This window comes from Paramisgurnus dabryanus, chromosome 20 (genome assembly GCF_030506205.2).
Source record: "Paramisgurnus dabryanus chromosome 20, PD_genome_1.1, whole genome shotgun sequence".
Lineage (NCBI taxonomy): Eukaryota > Metazoa > Chordata > Actinopteri > Cypriniformes > Cobitidae > Paramisgurnus > Paramisgurnus dabryanus.
This window is the reverse complement of record NC_133356.1, coordinates 15,670,179-15,692,460: the sequence shown is the minus strand read 5'-3', so window position 1 is coordinate 15,692,460 and position 22,282 is coordinate 15,670,179. Positions and strand designations below refer to the sequence as shown.

Genomic DNA, 22,282 nt, shown 5'->3' with positions numbered 1-22,282 from the left:
ACTTTTTATAGAATATACATTTAACTTGAATTAGGTGAAGTTTGGGATTGATTGTAACATTCGCATGTGCTTTTTTAAGATCCGCAAGTGACGTTGTTGTCAAAAGCAGAATTGCCCATTCAATCATATTGGCTTCCAAAACTTCTCCGTTTTCATCAATTCGTGCAGTATTTTTCAAAGTAATCATACAGAACGAAGGATTAGACTCTCTAGATTACATTATTGGCATAATTTTGTCAAACATATAAATAAATACATGCATGCATTTATTGATTTATGAATGATAAATTACATAATCATCAATTAATGTATTAATAATATCTGACAATTTAAATTGCTCGCCAGCATTATTAGTCAATTAAGAAATATTAAAGAAACAATTAAATGTTTCTTTAATATATAAAAATACAGCAATTTTATTTGAGAGGGCTTTGATTTCATATGGAAAGATATGCGTGGATTGATGCTCTGGGTTTCATTAATTAGTGGTTAATCAAAAATAATAACATTTTTATATATCTTTTAAAAAGATGTCATCTTAATCTTGTTGGGCTTTTAATTACCTACAATGTGGTGTTTGAATTATGCAAATAGACCAAGAAATGAGTTATGATATTTTAAAGTGTTTGGTCAAGCGGAAGAGGTCACAGTTTTTCATAGTTTTATTGTTTTAATTGGGTACAAAATGCCCCCTAATTTTCGAGATAAAAAATTCCATAACTTTCTTAATAATTATCCGATTTTAATAATTTAAAAACCATGTTAAAGTTCTTTTATAGTATCTATCATATGGTTATAATTATATATGAATTTTCTAGTATTTATATTTTTTTGTCACATACCTACCATTTCGAGCCGCGCCTGCAATTTCGCAACTTGCACCTCTCTGCGCTCTGCCTCCGGCTCACACACACACACACAGACCTCACAACACTTTTTAAATCCCCTACAGCGCGAAACATAAGTCCCGCAAACGCGGCGCCGTGCTTAGTTTCGAAATAGTTTAGGTACTAGGTGATCGCGTTGAACTTGAAAATAAAGGCGTTTGTGAAGCTCATTTGAAAATTGCCGCGGCTCATTTAAGAAAATGACAGCTCAGAAGAGACTGCGCTTTAGTTTGGGGTAGTAATAATAAAGACATAGGATGATCATCATTACCTTTTCTGTTACCACTGAAATATAGATGTAATGTATTTCCAAATCTAAACCCATCTTATGCGGAATGTTGCCTAATAGACTGCAACACGATAAAACCAATGGATTAAACGGGCACCTTCAGAATGTGTAAAAGACGCACCGGCCAAAGCAGGTCTCGCACTGTGTTTGTTCTAGAACAAATGCAGCAAAGATATTTAATGCTTGTATGAGGCATATAGGCCTACGCTGAGTTTTATTTATTTATGATGAGGTGCGTTCTAATTAACAATGCAATGCAAGTAAACGCGCCGTGCTGGCGCCTTCATGCACGGACCGGTAATTATATACTCTGCTATATTTGCTTTTTATTTATTAAATACATGCATTTGGTTGATGAAACATTTATTAAAATTAAGATACAATTTATACAAAACGAAATTCACTTTAAAGAAATGCTTTCTACAAAGCAAAACTTAATAAAGTGGTAAAAATCATGGCTGAGGATTTACAGAAACAAAACTTACTCTGCACTTTATACTGTTAGCCTAAAAGACATAAGTGTTAATAATTTGGAACACAACCAGGAGAGACTTTAATTTTAATTATTTTATTGCTGTATTTTATTTACTATTCGAATAAAGGAATTTATCAAAAAATAGCCTGTAGCATTTACTTTTCGCAAACCTTGTGAGCATGCGAAACCAAACGCAGTGACCTCGCGCCAAATGTTTTTTTATTGTTTTATAAAGTACAAACAGACCAGTTATGAAAAACTGAGTGTGAGGGATTTGTTCACTTCACACAAAATGATCTTGGAAAGAAAGAGATGACTAACTGTAGTAGGGTTTAGTCCACTGTAATAGCCTAATTTACAGATCCCTTTTTTTAACCGACAACCGACAACTTTGACCGGTTAACGTTGATACGGTCAACCATCGGTCAAACGGTCATCGGTTAACATCCCTAAACACAACTATGCAAAAAAGCATTTTGGTATGAATCAACATTCGCATGCAGAAGATATAAGCATTTAAAGCGAACAGTTTAGCACGTGTGCTTAAAAAGTCTAGAATTTTTATGATATTATCCTACACTACACAGGGAATAATATGGATTTTTTTTCCAGAAAACTTCTTGCATAAAATAGATTCAAGCACTTTCAATGACCCATATCTTTGTATGTACGTTTTCAAAAACTTCCCAGGGCCTTGAATTTTTTCACCCAGATTCACAAACTTTCAAGGATTTCTAGGCCCATGGGAACCCTGATTCCTGGGGTTATGGAGAAAAAAAATTACTAACGGATTATACCAAGAACAGGCTGGTGAAGTCTGTCTGTATTTCCGGTACTAGAAACAGCAAATGCCCAGCATCCACAGCAGACAACTGAATTCAGTTTGTTTTTTATCATCTCAGAAAGGCAAACACACATTTGCTCACTCTTCAATATATATTTTTGTTTAGCTGCCTGCAGGGTGGTGTACAAATACATGCACAACTTTGCTTGTTCATTCTGTTAAGATGACAGCTGATGGTCTGCGGCTGTTTCCCTACACATTCTTTGTCTTCTTCCATTGTCACACATGAAGCCAGACTGCCAATTTAATCAGTCTACAAACTGACCTCAGGTCAGCGCTGCCAGTGACACTCTCTCTGGCTTTCTCTTTTTCACACTCCCCAAGACACACACACACGGCACTGGCAAACTCAACATGCCTCTCACAAACTGTGGATAAGCAGAGGTCAGGCTGGGGCATAACAGAGGCAACACAATCTCACACACACACACAGAGCACTGAAGGTTTAGAAGAGGCTATGAATATCATTGTAAGGTCCTCGCTCGGCTGATTTTAACATAAGCCAGCGCACGTCGTTGATGGCAAAGGAAATATGTATGGAGATTAACTGACAATGACAAACAAATGAAGGTTGTCGAGGAGGAAAATGTGCATCGGATGCCACAGCGCCCCATTATCCGCAGGAACGCTTTTGAGAGACACGTGTGGCAAATTAAGTATTGACGGATTGTCAGCTGTGAAATGATGCCTACAGTCAATGGAGACAGAGAGAGAAAGAGAGAGAGAGGGCCAGACAAAATCATGCCAGCTTTCATGTCAAATTTGGAATGGGGTGTGTGCATGTCAATGTACTTCTTGGGGAAATAAAATATTAGACTTCATCTCCACTCCATAGATCTCTATAACATGAATCAGTATATAGTTAACCTGAATTCAAGCATTAGCAAGGACCTTGATTCGCAAGTTAATACTGACATACTGAAATTATAATTACATAGTCCCTCATGTGTTTATTTTTGCATGTCATTTTTTAATAAATGCAAAAATGAGGTATAAAAACAGAAGAGAAAGACTATTAAAGCTAATACTCTTAAAAGGCACGACAACCGTAAGTACTGCACCTGACCATCTTTAATTTATGCTGCAGTCTCCGAATTTTAAGAAAACAAGATTTTCAGTGCCCTTATAAATGGATGGGTTGTGTACTTTTTAGTGTCAAAGTCAACTTAATTGTCATTATCAGCACATTGCATGGAAATAGTTAAAAACAAAAAATAGTTCCTTCAGGGAACAACGGTGGCACATAGGGGCAATTTCTCAGACAGGTTTTAGATTTATCCAGGACTAGGCCTTGGTTACATTAGGACATTTAAGTAGTTTTTACAAACCTTACAAAAACAATACAACTCAGGGCTCCAGACTGCCCCCAAATGGTGGCATTTTGCCCCTAAAATTTGAGTGTGTGCCACTGAATTTTACATCCAGTCGCACATGTGCAATCATTAAATTTGACCTTTTTTTCCAAAAGTGCACAATAAAATGTGACACTGGATTTGAAACAGCACATTGTAATTTCTGCATCTATCATCAAGTATTTATTAGTAATACAGTGGAAATTAGTAGAAATGTGAATATTTGGTTAGAATGTTGATTTACGTTGTGTGCCCCTAAATTTTCTGGTTGCGCCCCTAAAATTTTCAGTTGGGGGCCACTGTGCTCCTAGTGAAAAAAGTTAGTCTGGAGCCCTGCGACTGTGCATCTTAAGACAAAACAATGGCACTTATATATGTTAGGATATGTCAGTACAAGGTGTTTTCAAAATATGGAAGCTCAAGCATGCAATTTTGTCTGAGACTAGGATAAGTCCTGTCCGGGAAACCACCCCATATGTATAAGGTAAATACAATAGGAAAAAGAGTACCAAATGAGAAACAAATGAAGAGTTTGGTTCCAAATCGCGATAAACGCCATTTTTTTTATTAATTACTGCCAAAATCAGTATAGCATCTGGTCAGTATTAAAAAGTAAATTCTTAATTTTACGCAAAATCCAATATCCGCCGTGTTATTCTGTCATCATCTCTCTCTTTTTTCCCAAACCGCAAATAACATCAGTCCTCCTTCTCTGCCGAATGCAATAAATCCGCTTTTTTATTACATTGGAAAATGTTGCTGTATGTTTATTGTCTTGTATGTTTGGTGAGCCAAAGAAAAATTTCCACACTGGTGAACAATAAAGATTTATTCTATTCTATTCTAAATCACAGCGCACCATTCCACGCATTGTAAACAATAAGGGCGGCACTTTGAATACACACAAAATCCTAGTTTTCTTCATCTGTTTTGTACTTCGTAATCAACAAACAAACAAAAACAAAATAATAATACTTTTGAAATCTAATGATTTATGTGAGAGACACTTTGGGAGATGGAAAAATGCCGGCTGTTGCTTGTTCTACTGAGAGCATCAAGCTTCTGTCATGCTAACACATTGACCCCCAAGGGATTTTATGAAAAACTTTCCATTATTTTCCTTAAACTCAATGAAAATCGAGCAGGACCTAAACATTTTACAGCTGATCGCTGTTAAAAAAGTTCAGCAACGACGTCCCAAGGATAACAATGCCATTAATGTTTATTTTTTAAATGGTGTATACTACTAGTCAACTAAATGAATATTACATGGCAAAGATGAATGCATATTTATATATTGATTCAATAGATTTATAGCATTTTGAAAACAATTGCAAAATTTTGCAGGAAAAAAAATCAGTTTTGTAATAAATCTTTGTAAATCAAATAATGGATTTGAAAGTTTTATGTTATTATAACCTAAAGATGCTACGTGAAAGTTTGTAACAGAAAATAGTGGTTTGCATCTTGTTACTTTCTTAGTATAGAAGACACATTTTTACCGAAATTAGTCCAAATGGATTTATTGCGTTTTGGAACCAAACTCTTCAAATATAGATAATGTTACAAGGTTCAAGGAAAAGAAAGAGCAAAAATTGATTGTTGCCGTATCATGTTGAAATAAGAATGTAAGATGATATCATCATACTGAAATACTAAAAAAAAAAAACACGGTAGTGTCTTCTGTGGTCTGTACGTCCTCTGTGTGGATGTGTTAAATGTGTGCAGAGGGACACACACGAGCTGTCACATATGGCGAGAGAGTAAGGCACAAAGGTTTTAACTGGCCTGCAGAGATCCCCTCCTCTAATCCTCTATCTTTCACTTTTCTCTCTTCATCTCATCCCTCTCTCAGGGGATGAAGCGAGGACACGAGGTGGCCGTGCAGCACTAACTCTACTTTAATGCTCTGTCGTCTTGTACAGGCTCTGAATATTCTTGACTCAGTGGAGTGGAAAAACCGAAAGATTGCTGCTGGACTTCCAAAGGGCACAGCATTTCCAATCTTCCCCACCGTGACCCATGGTTGAAACAACTCACACTTGTGTCATTTCTGTCTCGTGTCTGTGTCTGTATGTAAGTGAAATAGAGAGAGACAGAGAGAAAGAGAGAGAGACAGAGACTACTATGCCCTCTACTCTCAGTCAAGGCCACAGATCCTCACCCAACTAGCTGTCAATCAAATATCACCATTGGTCCTCTGACAGCGAGATGACAATAGCCATGTTTCCAAATGACTCGCACACTGTCATTTCTCTTGTACGCACAGTTGCCATTTACTGAAGCTTATTTTCTATATTGTGATGCCAGATGACCCCAAACTGTGCTTTAGGGAGGGGAATGTTTGTACTTGTGTGTCTGAGCTTGGTTGTAAAAAGTCTCTATAGCCTCAATTGAGGCAAAGAGCCTGGAGTTAGCAGATTGTTACACAAGTACAAATATAATATGCTTGTTCAGAGGTTTTTCTGTGATCCGTGTATGTATAAATGTTGACTGGATGCATAATTTAAGTTATTGCTGCTGTGCACATTTCAGCACATTTAAGTGTTTGCTTGTTTGCACAACAAACCAATCTCTTTTTTGCCACTGTGAGCACTATATGGCAGAACACTCTCTCTAGAAAGACTAAAAAGACTGTGAAAAATGCTCACAGGGGAGTAAACACATTTTGCCAAATAATTGCTACCAAACCTGCCTCTCATTAGCAAAAGCAAACATCAAAAGGACCAAGACAACACACAAAAAATAATTAAGGTATTAAAGAGCCCCTATTACATTGCTAAAAACAACATAACTTTGTGTATTTGAAGAGTTTGGTTCCAATTCCAGAGAACTCAGTTTTTAAACATTTTTTCAAAACATGTATATTATTATGTTATGTTTTTATTGTGTTTTATTGTGCAATTAAGCTATATATTTTTTTTGATGAATGCTTAAATCAAAACAAACTGCAGTTTGATTGATATCAATTGGAATGCTATCAAAAAAGCAAGATTTTTGAAAAATAAAAAACTGAGTTATCTGGTTTTGGAACCAAAATTAATTTGCTGTAATACAATCTGTCCGCGTGGTTTGTGAAGCATGATTTTCCACATAACGTACATTATTGTTAACCAGTACGTTGTGATTGGCCTCAACACTGACAGGAGTTAATATCGCCTTTACTACCTTATCAATACAAGCTAAATCTGATAAAGAAAATGCAGATGACCAATCTGATCGATCAACTTTACCAGCGTGGCTTGAGCAGAACGTAGCAGATTGGTAAGGTAAGGATACTTAAACATAAAACCATGTCTTCATTTGTGATTGTAGAAACGACAAACAACAAGCGCTACTTTGCACGCTCAAAACTCGTTTGAATCATGGTTTAGTCCGTAGTAAATTCTTCAAATATGAAAACATAAACGTCTTATAAACTGTAAATTAGAAGCGGGCGAATTATGATAATGACTGGCGTGTACATGTCAACAGGCCAAGGAAGTTAACTGTTGCTGACAATCTGTGTGTTTGTAGTCCAAGATAAGAGATTTAAGTTAAAGAAGATAACAAGCATCATTGTTTACTTTGGGATTTGTACCTTTCCATATGGTTAACGTACTAACACACACTTACACACCAAAGGTCAAATCGTAAATTTAGTAAATTGATACTCTTCAAAGTAAAATGGATTGAAATTCTTGTTATTATGACTGATAATCCCTCCCTTTCCTGATATGACCTATTTTGATTTTTGGGTACACTTTTCCTTTAAGAAATTCAGGGTGAGGCTGATGGTCCAGTATCGGGTAACCTGCTTTTCAAACAGAACCTCCTCATTTACAATGATTTATAAATACAGCTCTCATTAAAAGGGGTAATGGCTTAGTGTTATTTTGTGAGTAATGAAGTCGATTACCTTCTCAAAAGCTGCTTGCTTGTTCCCATTATTTGTGTCCTTTTCCCTCTTCTTCTCCTCCTTTTTCTTTTCTCTTTCCTTCTGTGTCAAAATGAGAGAACAAAAAATGCAGTGTCAGGACCAACCTCACTCAGAGGAAAGACGAGCACACACACACACAAAAACACACGAGTACATCATGCTTTAACACACAACAAAAGAAAAAAAAGAAAAGAAAAAACAAGGCATGGTCACTTGTCTTCTCAAGTGCACAATGAATCAACGTTGAGGTGTTTTATTTACGGTGACAGATGATGTCTCTTGATATTGTGTCACATCTTACAGTTTTTTGTTGTTGCCCTGAGCATCCTATTTAGGACAAAGTCTAAAAATAACCCCTTTGAAGACCACTTTCAATAAGGCACCAAATAGCTTGTCTCAAACCTGTGTTCTGGTCTATTCATGTGTGCTTCATCCATCAAGATGTTTGAAAGGAAGTCGGCTATGTGCCATGTATGAATCAGTGAATGTGAATAATCCAATGAGCTTGATTAAAAGCAACGGTGTACAAAGTGCATGCAAATTCCTCTGAATAAAAAAAAGAAAACAACAAAAACGACAAACGAGCCGTGGATCGCCTGAATGACAATTTTTTTAAAGGTCTCTGTAATGTGTTAATTGGTTAAATGACAGAAAGATTCAGCACAGTTCAATGTAACAGATGTCTGAGGTCTCGACACAGTTTGAAAAGTTGGACTATTTTAACAGCTAGAGTGGAATGGTTAAATACATGGCTACTGGGGCTTAAAACAACATATTTTCAAAGTAATCACATGATGCACTCTGTCTGTTAAAAGCCTCTGCAAACCGTATATATGGTGCATTAAAGGTCCACCGTAATGGCAAACAAATCCATCATAAAAGCCTGGCCTTGATATCAAACCCTTCTCTCACTGCAAATCAATTGCAGCAAAAATGCAAGAGTTCAGGTGTGGGAGTGAGGGATCAGAGCGGGTTTTCTGCGACGAGGCGGTGTCTGGCCAGCACTAAGATTACACCCAGACAGAACAAATGGAGAACAGGCCTGGAGGTGAGGTGCGGATTGGCCGTTTGGAGCTCTTTATGGGCACATTGATTATTCCATTTCCCCTCTGCATGCTGACAGAGCTGTGCTATTGATTCCTTTCCACAGCAGAGCACAGACGCAACACACTTGAACAAAACCACAGCAGTTTTCATCAACAAATCTGATCCATTCTGCGTGATTTCTACAGACTTACCCTTTCCTGCATCATTAGCACCTCCATCAAACAAAATTGTAACAAAAAATTAACCGGTTTCCCCAAAGAGTCCATTTGGCGGGCAAACTCACGCAGGCCAACGAGCCAAATGTTTGGAAATTACCCGAAAAGCATGCATGGATACACAAATCAATCATTAGAAATAGTACACTATGCGCACACTACACACTTACGCTAAACTGGGAATTGGGATGCAGCCTAAGATACTCGTGTTATTTAGCAGCACAGATGAGCATCATACACAGAAGCACGCGTTACAGTACCTCAAGCTTGCTTTTCTCAGCCGCTTGCGAAGAGGGTGACGATACTGAAGGCAAAGCAGCATCAGAGGACTTCTGCAGGGGTGAAAGAGGAGAGACAGGACGATGAAAGAGAAGCCAAGTAATAGAGAGCAATTGAAAGAGAATGAGATAAAGTAGGATGAGGGGAAATAGAAGAAGCAGAAGGAGAGAAACCAGGATTAATAGGCTGCAGTGATCAAACCCCAAACACCGATTAATTATTCAGCCTACGGGAATGAGGGAAATGCGCAATTTATACAGCTACATCACACAAACACACATTTGTGTGTTGTGTTTCAAATAAAGCACCCATCAAAAATGTTTTGCCATCATAATTTTTTTTTAGATTTATGCTTAATACAAAAATTTTTGTTTGTTTATTTTTAAAGGATTAGTCCATTTTCATAAAAAAATTGCCCCTCAGCTAACGTGTATCATTTAACTTGGGTATGGATTGACCAGTTCTCACCATGAATACCATAGCCATAGATACTAAAATGGCATTAAAGGATTAGTCCATTTTCTTAAAAAAAATCCAGATAAACACCACCATGTCATCCAAAATGTTGATGTCTTTCTTTGTTCAGTCGAGAAGAAATTGGAAACAGGATTTTCTCATTTTAATGGACTTTAATGGACCCCAATAAATTCTTTGGCAAGAAAAATATAAAATATGCACTTTTAAACCACAACTTCTCGTATATCTCTGGTCCTGTGACGCACCAGCACGACCTCATGTAATACGTCATCACGTCAAGAGGTCACGTATGCGAAACTATGCCCCAAGTGTTTACAAGTGTGGAGAAAGAGGACCGTTCCGACGTTGTTGTATGTCGAATGATAATGTCTTTGTGTCAGTTTATTGTTTAAAATGGTCCGCAAATGTGCGTTTCATATATTTAACATGTGACCTTTCCACGTCATTACGCAATTAGGGAGGTCCCGCTGGCTCGTCAAACAGCCTGAGGAAGAAGAGAAGTTGTGAAAAGTGCATATTTTTATTTTTCTTGTGAAAAATGACAATTGTTTCACTTGCTAAGACCCTTACGCCTCGTTTGTGATTGTTTAGAATCCTTTGAAGCTGCGTTGAAACTGCATTTTTAAACTGCATTAAAACTGTTAAGTGTTGGGGTCCATTAAAGTCCATTAAAATGAGATAAATCCTTGAATGTTTTCCTCAAAAAACATAATTTTTTCTCTACTGAACAAAGAAATACATCAACATTTTGGATAAAATGGTGGTGAGTAAATTATCTGGATTTTTTTAAGAAAATTGACTAATCCTTTAATGCCATTTTAGTATCTATGGCTATGGTATTCATGGCGAGAACTGGTTGATCCATACCCAAGTTAATTGATACATGTTAGGGGAGATGCAAACTCCACACAGAGAGGTCACCTGACCTAGCCAGGGTTCGAAACAGGGACCTTCTTGCTATGAGATAAAATGTTGTAACAAACTGATCTTGTTTAAGGGTGTTCAGATATTTTTGAATGAAAATACATAAATAATTATATGTAATAACACATTTATTACAAACAATTCCTTTACCTGGTTTGAAAAGAAACACCATATCTTGTCACACATGTTGGCGTAGTTACACAAGTAGCAAACCAATTCTCAAAACACAATTTAAACAGCACAGACTCTCAGAGATGTCGAAGACTCTATAATGTAAAAAATGACTCCATCTGCAGAATCCGCAGTTAGGAGTACATCAAACACCATAGGCAAGACAGCCTCAAATCAATACAATTACCTCACAAGTGTAGCCACAGCAAATAACTGCATCAATCAGACGCAGAGTGATGCTTCAAAAGATTGCTCATATACGTTTACATATACAAAGATATAAAGCCCAGTCAAGGTTAATGGAAATCTTTTTGCAGTGTCATTAAGAATTTCAGCGTCTGGTGTGGAAGGGCATTGTTTGAGGAATGACAATCCAGACCTGAAACATTTCAATTACTGATTACATTAAAAGATTTCAGAGGTGATTCAGGATATTTTCCTGGAAATGAGGCTGAAAAGCAGTCATGTCTGACTGTATACAGTTCATATGACTGATAGCTGACAGTGTATGGAATACCAAAAGGCACAAAACTATATAAATGCGTTTGGAGCGTGAATGTTAATTTCCTATGTGATTACATGGCAAAACCTGCATAGACAGACCAAGGCACTCATTATGTATTCAAGTAAAGTATTTATTTTTGTTAAGCAATATTAACCATACCTACTGTTTCAATGCAATGCATTTGAAACAGGTTTTAAAAATAAAAATTCACCTCTTACACTTTCTGGACAGATACTTTTTGAGTAATTTGTGAACGCTTGCTTTATCATCCACTGCAATTAATCAGAACCTCTTTGACCCTTTCTTTCTTTGGTGGTCTTCTGTTTCCCCCTCACTGTGTTCCTTTCATTTGCTGGGGGGCAGTTTTTAAGGCTGTCTACCATTGGCCCTGGGGCAGATAGATGACTGTGCCCCTACACTGAATCCCACAAAGGCTCTTTCTCTCTGTGCATGAAAGATCGAGGGAGGGAGGGCATGTCTGGGTCAGGGCCAAGGTTCTTACTCAACCTCTGTATCATCACCTAAGTGGCAGTACGATCCCAAATGGAAAGATGAAAAGAGAGACAAAGGACCATTTCCACCCATCCAATCTGAAACCATTATGTGTATTTCCACTGCAAACTCTGGAGTGGAAGAACTGGCCTCTAAATTCTGCAGGTCTCGATTCAAGAGCATGTGGTATGTCTCCAACTACTTTATGTCCCCATACAGATGAAAAATGTAGTGATTGTATTCACAAATATAATGTGCGAGTGCTATGAATTTTATTTATTATAACTTTGGACTGCTGCGATGAAACATATAGCAATCAATCAAATCAAAGCTTTATTACAGAACACAACGTCCAAAATAAAAAAGAAGAATCAAGAACTGACAACAACATACTGTATATATTTAAGAAATATTTACATGTGTATATACATTTGTATATTTATGTACAATTTATATTATGTTACTGTGCCCCGCTCTCCCCTAATGCTTTTTGGTTTTGGCTCAATCATTCAAAAAATATTTGAGTTTGATTAATTATATTACACAAGCAACACAAACATCTATGCTTAAAATGAACATTTGAAGTTTGTTTCTAGTATTTACCATTCTTGGACAATTACACCAAACGTGACAGAAGTGCAAATGTTACAACTTACCCCATAGGTGGGGTTAATTGTAACAGGCAGGTGGTTAGTTGTAACACTTGCTAAAAACTAAGTTTGCAGGCAAATATTTCAATACTAATTTTTCTATATACTTTAAATGGATAATGTTTATATATCTGTCTATACTTGACAGGTATCCACACTGTATTCATTCATCCAGCCTTTTTCTTACAATAGTTCAATTATAAATAGATACAAATGTCTAAATATGTGAGAAAAAGCAGCACAATTATGACAAAAAATTTTTTTTTATATGTGACCCAGTCTGTAATAACCATACTAAAGTTTCAAAATCAAATTCTGAGATAATAAGCTTTAAAGTCTGAGTTTAGCCATTAATTTCATTATGATTTCAATCTTTGACGTGACCTTATTCAATCAATATTAAAGATATGAACAAAAATACATTTGACACACAATTTTTAATAAGACATGCACATTTATTTTGTTGGCAGCCAGTAATCAATCGTGTGTAGCCTATTTAAAACAACGGCAAGAATTACGCTAACGTTAGTGGTTTTGATATCGTAAGTGCTGAGGGGTTAGTTGTAACAAAGCATTACAATTAACCCCGCTGGGTCAAAATATTTTCAAGCCCACCAAAAAAGTTGCTAAGAGCTGCAGACATATTTCAAAATAATGCTATGTTTTAGTCAACAAGACACTGATTAATATGACATATTGGATTTGGTATCTTACACACCCAACTTAGAAACCGAAAAAATGTACTGACATGCCACTAAAAAACCATTATACATTTCCAATAATTTGCGGGAGATCGTCTTTTGGCAGCGTGAAAAAAATACCGGAAAACAAAACGCTCAACCTTGTGCATCAATGTAAACAGTCTGTGTTAAAACTAACCTGCGTTAGATTTTTTCCTGCGCACCCCTACTTAATACATAAATACATATATTTAAAAAAAATTATATATGCATGTGTGCATATTTATATATACGAAAGCCGCTTGTTTATATTGTTACTGCTGAAACGGTCTATATATCCTCATCATCTGTCAAATGCTCGGTAATAAAATGTCCAAGATAAATTACTTTCTCATTCACCTTAAGACTCTTATCAGACAGCATGAAAACAGGAAAATGTATGGTCTTATCCTCCGTAGTTCTGCAAATCATACTCATTTTTTTCCCGCATTATATAAGACATCATATTCATAGCCATAAGTAAAGCATATATATTTAAGAACATCTGCGTTCATGATGTGATTTACTAGGATTTTTCCAATCATACATCCAGATTTACAGGTTTTCATTCTAGGCAAAGGGTGACTACACTGAAGATGATAAAATATAACAAGAGTTTTGATTTGTTTTGGATGATTTTTGATTTTTATCACAACAGAATTCCTTTAGTTACATTTGTGTTATAATACGTATGCAATACTTGTAGATTGTAAGTGTATAGATATTAAAATATATAAAAATACAGAATAATATAAACAGACGTTGACTAGGTGGTGCTGAAGTAATATCACAGACAGAAAAGCAAAGAAAAATATTAATGATGGTGGCAAGACAAGTGTTCAAAGAAAGAAGAAGGGACAGGAAGACGGATAACTTTGGAAGTATTCCCCATATGGAAGTATTGGTGTCAGCAACATGGGTCCACGGAGCCCAAACCGAACAAGTAGGTCCATTATAGCCGGATTGAACGCAAAAGTGTCCGGGCTGGTTCATTACCTGCTGATGGATCCTCCTCATAATCTGTTTTTATTGGGTTAGCATCAGCACTATGCTCCACTGCAGCACAGGCCCATATTCATTAGAGAGCCATTAAATAATACCAAGCAATACTTCTTCTCTTCCTTCAATCCCTTTAATACAGCGCACCCGCCTGGGGAAATAAGTCCAGAACAGACAGCAGGAGGAGATGAAGAGCAGCGGTCAATAAGCAGAGACAGCAATCAGCCTGGAGTGTGAGAAGAGACCCGATCTCCATCTTAATGCAGCTGAAGGCGTGAAGCATCTAGACTCCCATCCTCTCGAAGAAGTAACAGCATCAGCGTGGGGTCCAAAGGTCCCCAGGCTTTCTAGCTGAGGAGTAATAGAAGGAGCGGGCAGATAAATGCCCCATAATGCAGTGCAAATGGCCAAGCAAGCCGGGTCACTAGGGGCTGAATGAGGCTTAGATGACTGCAGTAAGAAAAGAGAAACGGTGATGTATGAGAATGGGCAAACGACTGAAGTTATAATTAGTTACGCTCCAATATCTTATTTTCACATTCACACTCGCTCAGACACAGCAGCGGCGTAGAGAAACCGGCACTGTCTTCAAAAATCAAGTTACATTTTCCATAGCAGCGCTGAGCCTGTGATGCTCATACTCCTGATGCTTTATTCATATTCTGTTCTTAAGATTAAAAACGGTCCGTTGAGATTCTTCATTTAGCCCATTTTCTGTGGTTCGGAAACACTTTGATCAGAATAATGAAAAACATCACAACAAAAAAACACTAAAAAGGGGAAAGGCACGCTTTGAAAACATCAAAACAAGGAAGTGCAGACTGATGCTTAATATCCTGGGACGTTTTTTTCAGAGGTTCCGCTTCGCTGTTGGTTTCACACGCACAAGATCATTAAATGGTGCGAATCTGTGGGGAAGGATCGTGACTTCAACGCACTGACTCGGTGTGAGCCATTCAATAAGACACATTTATTCCCCATCTACTGCCAGAGCAGAACTTTCATTATTGTCATGCTGGAAAGACAATGAGGAGGAAAGTGAGGGAGGTTCTGTTAAACTCTCTTGAGCTTGTTTTAGTAATTGAAGCAAGGAGAGGCTGTAATATTGCATCTCACCTTCCATTACAGCTGGAAACAGGCAACTATTGATTTTTTTACTTTTCAGCCCAGTTGACAAAGGCAGGGAATCAGATTACTCTATTTCATTCCACATCACATCATAAGAGTTGCAGAATACCTGTACAGGGGGAAAATCCCTGGCGTAACAAAAAGTGATCCTGCTTAAACCCAGTTAAGGTGTCCAACAGCCAAGACTAGGGGTGCACAGATAAACGCTGATATACGCTTATAATACGTAGCCGATAACTATTCTGGATCGCACAGCTGATACTATTCACAGCTATTTCATGTACTACGGTTTTTGATCTTTTGTTAGTTTAAGTCATTTAAAACATGCATTTGTAAAAGCAAAACTCGTCAAACAGAATCATTACACATATTCTTTATTATCATGAAAATACCTGAAAAGGTTTGAAGAACCTGCGTGTCATATCTGCGTTTCTAACGATTGTTCTTCTACGGCCCATATTGAGTTTCTGCACGAGAGCGCCCTCTGGTTTTGGATGTAGCAGCATTTCAATGTAATTCATTGAGAAGCATGCAAGCATCATTGGCAGATATATTAGAGCACCCCTAGCTAAGACACATTGCAAGCAGTCAACTGCATTAAATGCTTAGTTTAAAATGAAAACTCTGAGGTCATTACTCTGACACCATAATGTTTTCCATACCAATTTATTGTTGTTTTTTATGAAACACAAAGTCATTTGAAGAACCTTTGCTCTATATATTTTCAAAAGCTACTGAGAGCTATTAGCTAAAGTAACTTTAATTACATTTGGTTCTTCATACAATAGGTCTTTTATAGCCTTTAGTCTGTTCACTAAGCTGTTGTTTAAAAAAAAGAGCAGCATCCAAAACCAAATCACTAACCAAACTTTTTCCCTTTTTGCTTAAAAAAAAAGAAAAAAATCAAGGAAAGTCATACAGGTTTAGAATGAAGGAGTGTAAATGATTTTGTAACTGCAGGTAAACTCTTCCTTTAGCCAACATTACTTCATATTTCTTAACTACTGTGTATATTGGAAAGCCCTAAACAAACTAAAATTATGTTGAATGATGATGTTGAATCAACCCTAACAATTCAAAACTCTTCAGTTACAACCAAATCTGTAACCCAAATGTTTTTTTGCTGGTCAGGTAACAATTTATAGATCAATGTATACATGGATTTCAGCTGACGTCACTCTCTTGTTTTCCGCCATTTTGAGGACCTGAAGTGGTCGCAAAAGAACTAGAATCCATGCCTTCAATATGCTGTGAGCATCAAAATCGCTATTTTAACAACACTAAGAAGGCTCAACACAACATGATATTTTGCTCGAAGTATCGCCTGTGTCTCTACACGTGAACTCGAGCATTGAGAACATTGTTTGTGAACACAGAGTTAACTACAAAGAAGGTTTTGAACAACTGACTTTGGATGATTTGGCGTCCGTCCGCTCGCCGCCTTCTTCCCAGTCAAGATGTATCCATCTCCAATTGCGACGTAAGGAGGGAGGAGAGTAAAGATTGATATCTCCTAAAGCATAGTTCCATAAAAATGCACGGATAATTCGTTGTTTTGTCGCAAGTGAAAAACAATATTGACCTTCTAGTTGAAAAAGGAGCCTCAGATGAGATTCATTCATTCACATTCGGAAATCGATTATTTACGTCTGGCAGAGATGACGAGCGGACATCATTACAGCCAAAGTCAGTTGTACAAAACCTTTATTTTTAGTAAACTCCGTGTACACAAACAATGTTCTCAATGCTCACGTTCATGTGTAGAGATCCAGGTGATACTTCCAGCAAAGTTTCATGTTGTGTCGCGCCTTCTTATGTTGTAAAATAGTGGTAGTTCGGTAGAAGCGGACAGCGGCTGGAAGAACGCATCAGGGATCGAGTAGGCATCACACCCTAACCAAGATATATCTTTTTAAAGTAGCGTTTATTTTCATGACAGTCGAGATGCGACATGTTGTCTTTCGTAGCCCTTTACTGCATCCGTAAGAATCATAGACAGTAAAAGATAAGAAATCCGTAAATCGTAGCAAGGTAGCCAATGCTTGTCAATAACCTACTGGTACTCGGTAGGTCCTCAAGATGGTGGCATGACGTAAAAGGTCACATGACTGAAATCCATCTATATTGCTATCTGCAGTGCTCTTTAAGATAAATTGAATACAGTATAATCCGATGCAAGAACAAACAGTGAGTCAGGTGTGAACTCAAACAAGGATCCTAGTAGCAAAAACAAATACAAGAGGTTTTATTTTGTATTTACAGAAGAGACATACAACATCCATCCATCCATCCATCCATCCATCCATCCATCCATCCATCCATCCATCCATCCATACATACATACGTCTCTTTCAAATAGATCAAACAAAGCTATGTATTATCAATTATTTGGATGTAAAAGGCTCTATCCGAACGAGTGGAAGAGGACAGTCTGGGATCACAGTTTTTAGGCAGCACCATAATGCTATAGTGTAGCACATAGCATTGGCACTGTTATGCATTTTAGTTAAACTAACTACAAACCAACTAACTTAGTGTTACAGCATAGCAAATAAAAACCCTTTCGCATTTCTTTTTTGTTTTTATTCAACTAATCAACTAGCCAGCCAACTAACTTTTTGGCACAGTGAAGCAGATTGCACGGGACTATTATTGCATTAAAGCCTTGCTTTTTCTGTTCAACTAACTAACTAACTAGTCAACTGAATGACTGTCTATCACTTTACTTTTTCCAAACACTAGGCTGCTTGCATAAAAGTGTGTTTGTGACTTCTCAGTGATTTGATTGGTTGTTTGTGCTTAGAGGTACAGACTTTAATTGGCTGACTCAGACAGGCCTGTCAGAAAACCTGAGCTCTGCTTGGGTAGGCTTAAGTAGAGAAAAAAAAAAAAAACAGTAATTGTACAGGGCAGCCTAGCAGAGTTTGATCGAAAACCTTTCACATTGCAGCCATGTTTCAGACTTCTCTGATCCAAAGCAATCAGAAAAGGGCAAGGGAGGCTGCTTGTTTAGAGCTAAAACCCACACAACATATAGAGACTGGCCAATCAGCATTCTTTGTTGGGTACTTAAATATGTCAAGCACAAACACTTAAATCCAAAAACAAAAAATACAGCAAAAAGCCATTTGACAGAATTTAATTGGCTGTTTGTCCTGTCGGAAAGCACTGCATCTATATATTTTCAGAGTCTAAGGGACAGCTGCAGCCCACCAGGCTGTGTAATGTGAATTTGAGGGCTCACTGGTCAACACAACTGTTCACCAAATCAGCCCTAATGCAATCTAGAACAGTGATTCACAACCTGAGGTTCTGATTTTACTTTGTTAAACCGATAAAACAGGTTTTACTGAACTACAGAATATCTCAAATGACCTCACAATATGATACATGACGAAAAATACACCACAGTTCAATAGCTTGTGATAAAGAAGAGTACAGTAATTGAATAAATATTAAGAAAGTTAAAGCCAGCGTGTCTGTGAGAGTGAATCTGCATGATCAGCTTTATAGACGCAACACAAACTCAAAGTTTCTGCTTTTTTAGACAACCTGCGTCCTTATTCAAAGAACTGCAGGAAGTAAAATAAATACAAGGATATATAAAATATACACAGTTATAAATACAATGATCTAGACTCTAGAGTAGTGATGCTATGTCACAAGGAAGTGTCCTCGTAAGCTTCTCATTATACATACAGTACTTTGCAAAAGTCTTAGGCCACCATGCTACCATTAGATGTGTTGTTTTTGCAATTGTATAGTGATCATATATAATTATTTCTCAGTCTTTTTATTAGAATACAACCAGAAAATACAGGAATGTGTATAAAGTATTAAAAACAGTATACAAATAAGCTGAAGTGTCAAGTATTTAGGGTAAACTCCCCTTTTACTTGAGCAATAGCAGGCAACTGCAGGATCTCTTAAACCTGAATGAAATTAAATCCTAATTTCTAATTCTAATCGAATGAATTCAGTACTACAGTTTTCTCAAAAAAAGCTCAAGATGTGTTTCGTGCCAAGAGAGGTCACACTAAACACTGAAGAAAACATTTAGTTCTGAAAAATTGTTTTGTTTTTCATTTTGTGTACATATTTCCGGTAGTTTCTGTTTTATTTTACAAGAGTGAAAAATAAAGATGGATGGGCATTAAAACTTTGCTAAAACAACAAAGCTGGTGGTGGTGGTGGACTAAGACTTTTGCATAGTCCTGTATATACATCATATACACATATATCAGAATAAAGCTTGGTAGGTAAAGTGAATGAGTGAAGATGATACTCACAATGGCTCCATTGACAGCGTTTTTATCATAATACTTCTTCCTCTCATACTTGTCCCTGATGAAGAACTCCACAGCTCTGAAATATTGCTCAGGAAAACTGAAAACACTGATGCTTTTTAACAAGACAGTTATCACAGCATAAACCATCTTCTGACAGATAGGGAGCAATTCATTAAAGACAAAGCGCTGTTTATTTGCACATCCTGTCTGCATTGCTTCAACAAACGGTTCACTAAAGGACATCAGGTAATCGTGCTAACAATCCCAAAAATCTTCAATCTATAAAGTCTATAATCTTTCTTCTCTATTGTTCTCTAACAAACACTAAATAGCATCTCATTGACATGAACTTTAAAACCACAATGTTTTGTTTGAGCCCTTGCATTGTTTTTGATAAGTCTCGCATTGGCCAAAGCGGTTTAATTGGAATCTTGCCCTGTGGGTTGCTGATCTCACAGAACACCTCTTCTCTCTCCTCATTACTAAATAGACCGGACCACCATCACCCCACCTCACCCGACCCGGACATACAACCAGACGTAACCTATTCTGAAGACAGAAAAATGGAAACGACATCTAACCAAAATGGTTTAATCTCAAAATTTTCTTTCTCAAAGCACACAACTGCTGTTGCACATACAGCGACAAAATATAGCGCTTAAATAACGACACGCACATACAGTTTATCATATTTACACTATTATGAATCCTTGATCAAAATACAAGAAAACATTTCTGATGAAATCTGAATTAGAGTGAAGTAAAAGGCAGTGTGAAGGGGGAATGAATGTCATTACATTTATTTAATTTATTTACATCAGGAGGCGGGTCTGCGAAAATCATCTAAATTCAGAGTTACTTTGAAGAAGGTGATGTTTATGTGTCTGTCACTCTGTGTGGATTTTCATTAAAGCTGACAGAAAAGTAATTTTCTCCATTACTTCGTGTTGCTTCATGAAAGGCAACAGTACAAATGAAATAAGATATAGTTTACATTTTTTCAACACAAAGGGAAAGGAAGGAATAAAGAACAATTTTATTTTTAAAAGAAGAAAGACTTTGCACCTAGTTTCATCTCTGCTCACTGTTATGATGTCCATATTAACACGGCCAACTTTTTCATTAGAGTGATCAGAGAGGGCAGAGAGGAGATGAGAGAGAGAGAGAGAGAGAGAGAGAGAGAGAGACCCAGACTACAGCACAAAGATCCGCATTTCCATCTAAAGAAACCAAACCTGTGATAAAGCAAATTCCATCAAAGCTGTTTTGTGGAAGAAGCTCACCTCCGCTGTCCAGATTAATCCATTTTGACGGTTAAGAATATTTTACCTCATCGGTCAGCATACAAATGAAGCCATTTCCATAGCCATACCAAAAGTAAGAGCTGATAACAGGCCGCGGATGCCAGTGAAATTCAATTAGGGATTCTGAAGGCGCCAACGAGGAGAATATGGAATTACCCCAACTGCCACACATACCCAATTAGACTGACGGTGTAAAATAAGTCGGAGGAGGATACCCGAGGCAAGAAGGATGCGGGGGGATATGAGAGAGATGGTGCAGTGCGGTGTAAAGGAAGGCCCTCCTCAGCTCGACTCTGTGTGAAGGTGCTGGAAACACCAGCTGTGCCTCGGAATCTCAGATCTGTAGCCAGAGGTGTAAAGTCGCACATGCCTTCTATCTGACAGACCTGCAAACTCCCACATAAACCAGTGTCTCCTGTTAAATGAGGATTTCCCTACTGGAGCCTTATGAATTTCATGATGCAGCTGCCAGGGTTTGTGTGACTGTGACAGAACTGACATTGCAAAAAAGTTTAAAGAGCTAAAATAGCTTATAAATATTTATATCACGAGCCTGATGAATGCTTTATTCTGATTGGCCGAGAAATGTTCCATGGGTGTTGATTATTTTTCTGTAAACTGCACACCTAACCTGTCAAATGTCTTACTAACCATGGTATAAGCGGATTACATTCGCGTCGTGCCGCACTACCCACCTTGGGTGTGCATTATTTTCGAATAATTCAACGACCCGTCGTCAATTATTCCTTACCTGGATTTAATTTTCACCTGATAAATAACAAAGGTTTGAACACTGAACTGAAAGTACGTAATGTAGAGATGGGAGAATTAAAAATTTGTGTGAATTTCAACTTCTTGTTTTTCCTATTGGAGAGAATTCTGCTGAAATACTACTCGTTTTTTCATTACTCCAAAACAAAGAAATTCATTTCTAGGCAAGTGAAATTGTTGGGGACTTTGTGGTTCACAGGGCGCTAATTCTTTTCACATATTTTGTGGTTGTCCTATTATTAAACGTTTTAGGAAAGATAAACAAAGTATTGGGAAACAGACATCTCAGTCGATTTCAATTTTGAGGCACTCTATATAGGAAAGGTGTCAATTGTTTCCATGGCAAAGAAAAACACACATGTATAGAATTATTCTTGCTTCAAGTAAAAAAGCTATTACTAGATGCTGGTACAAACCTAACCCACTAGACTGGATTGATATTTTTAATTACTTTCTGTATAAATAATCAAAAGATATATTTGACTTTTGGTCCGAATGGATAGAGTTATAACCCCTATTGAACCAAATGTTTTTTATTGAACATGT

The 22,282-nt window shown here is 37.2% G+C and overlaps 1 protein-coding gene across 4 annotated transcripts in view; it reads right to left on the bottom strand.

The window, feature by feature from the left end:
• Positions 1–22,282, bottom strand: part of smap1 (small ArfGAP 1) — a 168,093-nt gene that overhangs the window by 65,264 nt on the left and 80,547 nt on the right. The window contains exons 4-6 of one of the 4 annotated variants that reach the window (XM_065296649.1): positions 19,662–19,737; positions 9,289–9,360; positions 7,746–7,826 (exon numbers count right to left, since the gene is read on the bottom strand). In XM_065296649.1, coding sequence (XP_065152721.1) covers positions 7,746–7,826; positions 9,289–9,360; positions 19,662–19,737 — 229 coding nt within the window. The remainder of the gene's footprint in view (positions 1–7,745; positions 7,827–9,288; positions 9,361–19,661; positions 19,738–22,282) is intronic. The other 3 variants (XM_065296650.1, XM_065296652.1, XM_065296651.2) reach the window with 3 other exon arrangements.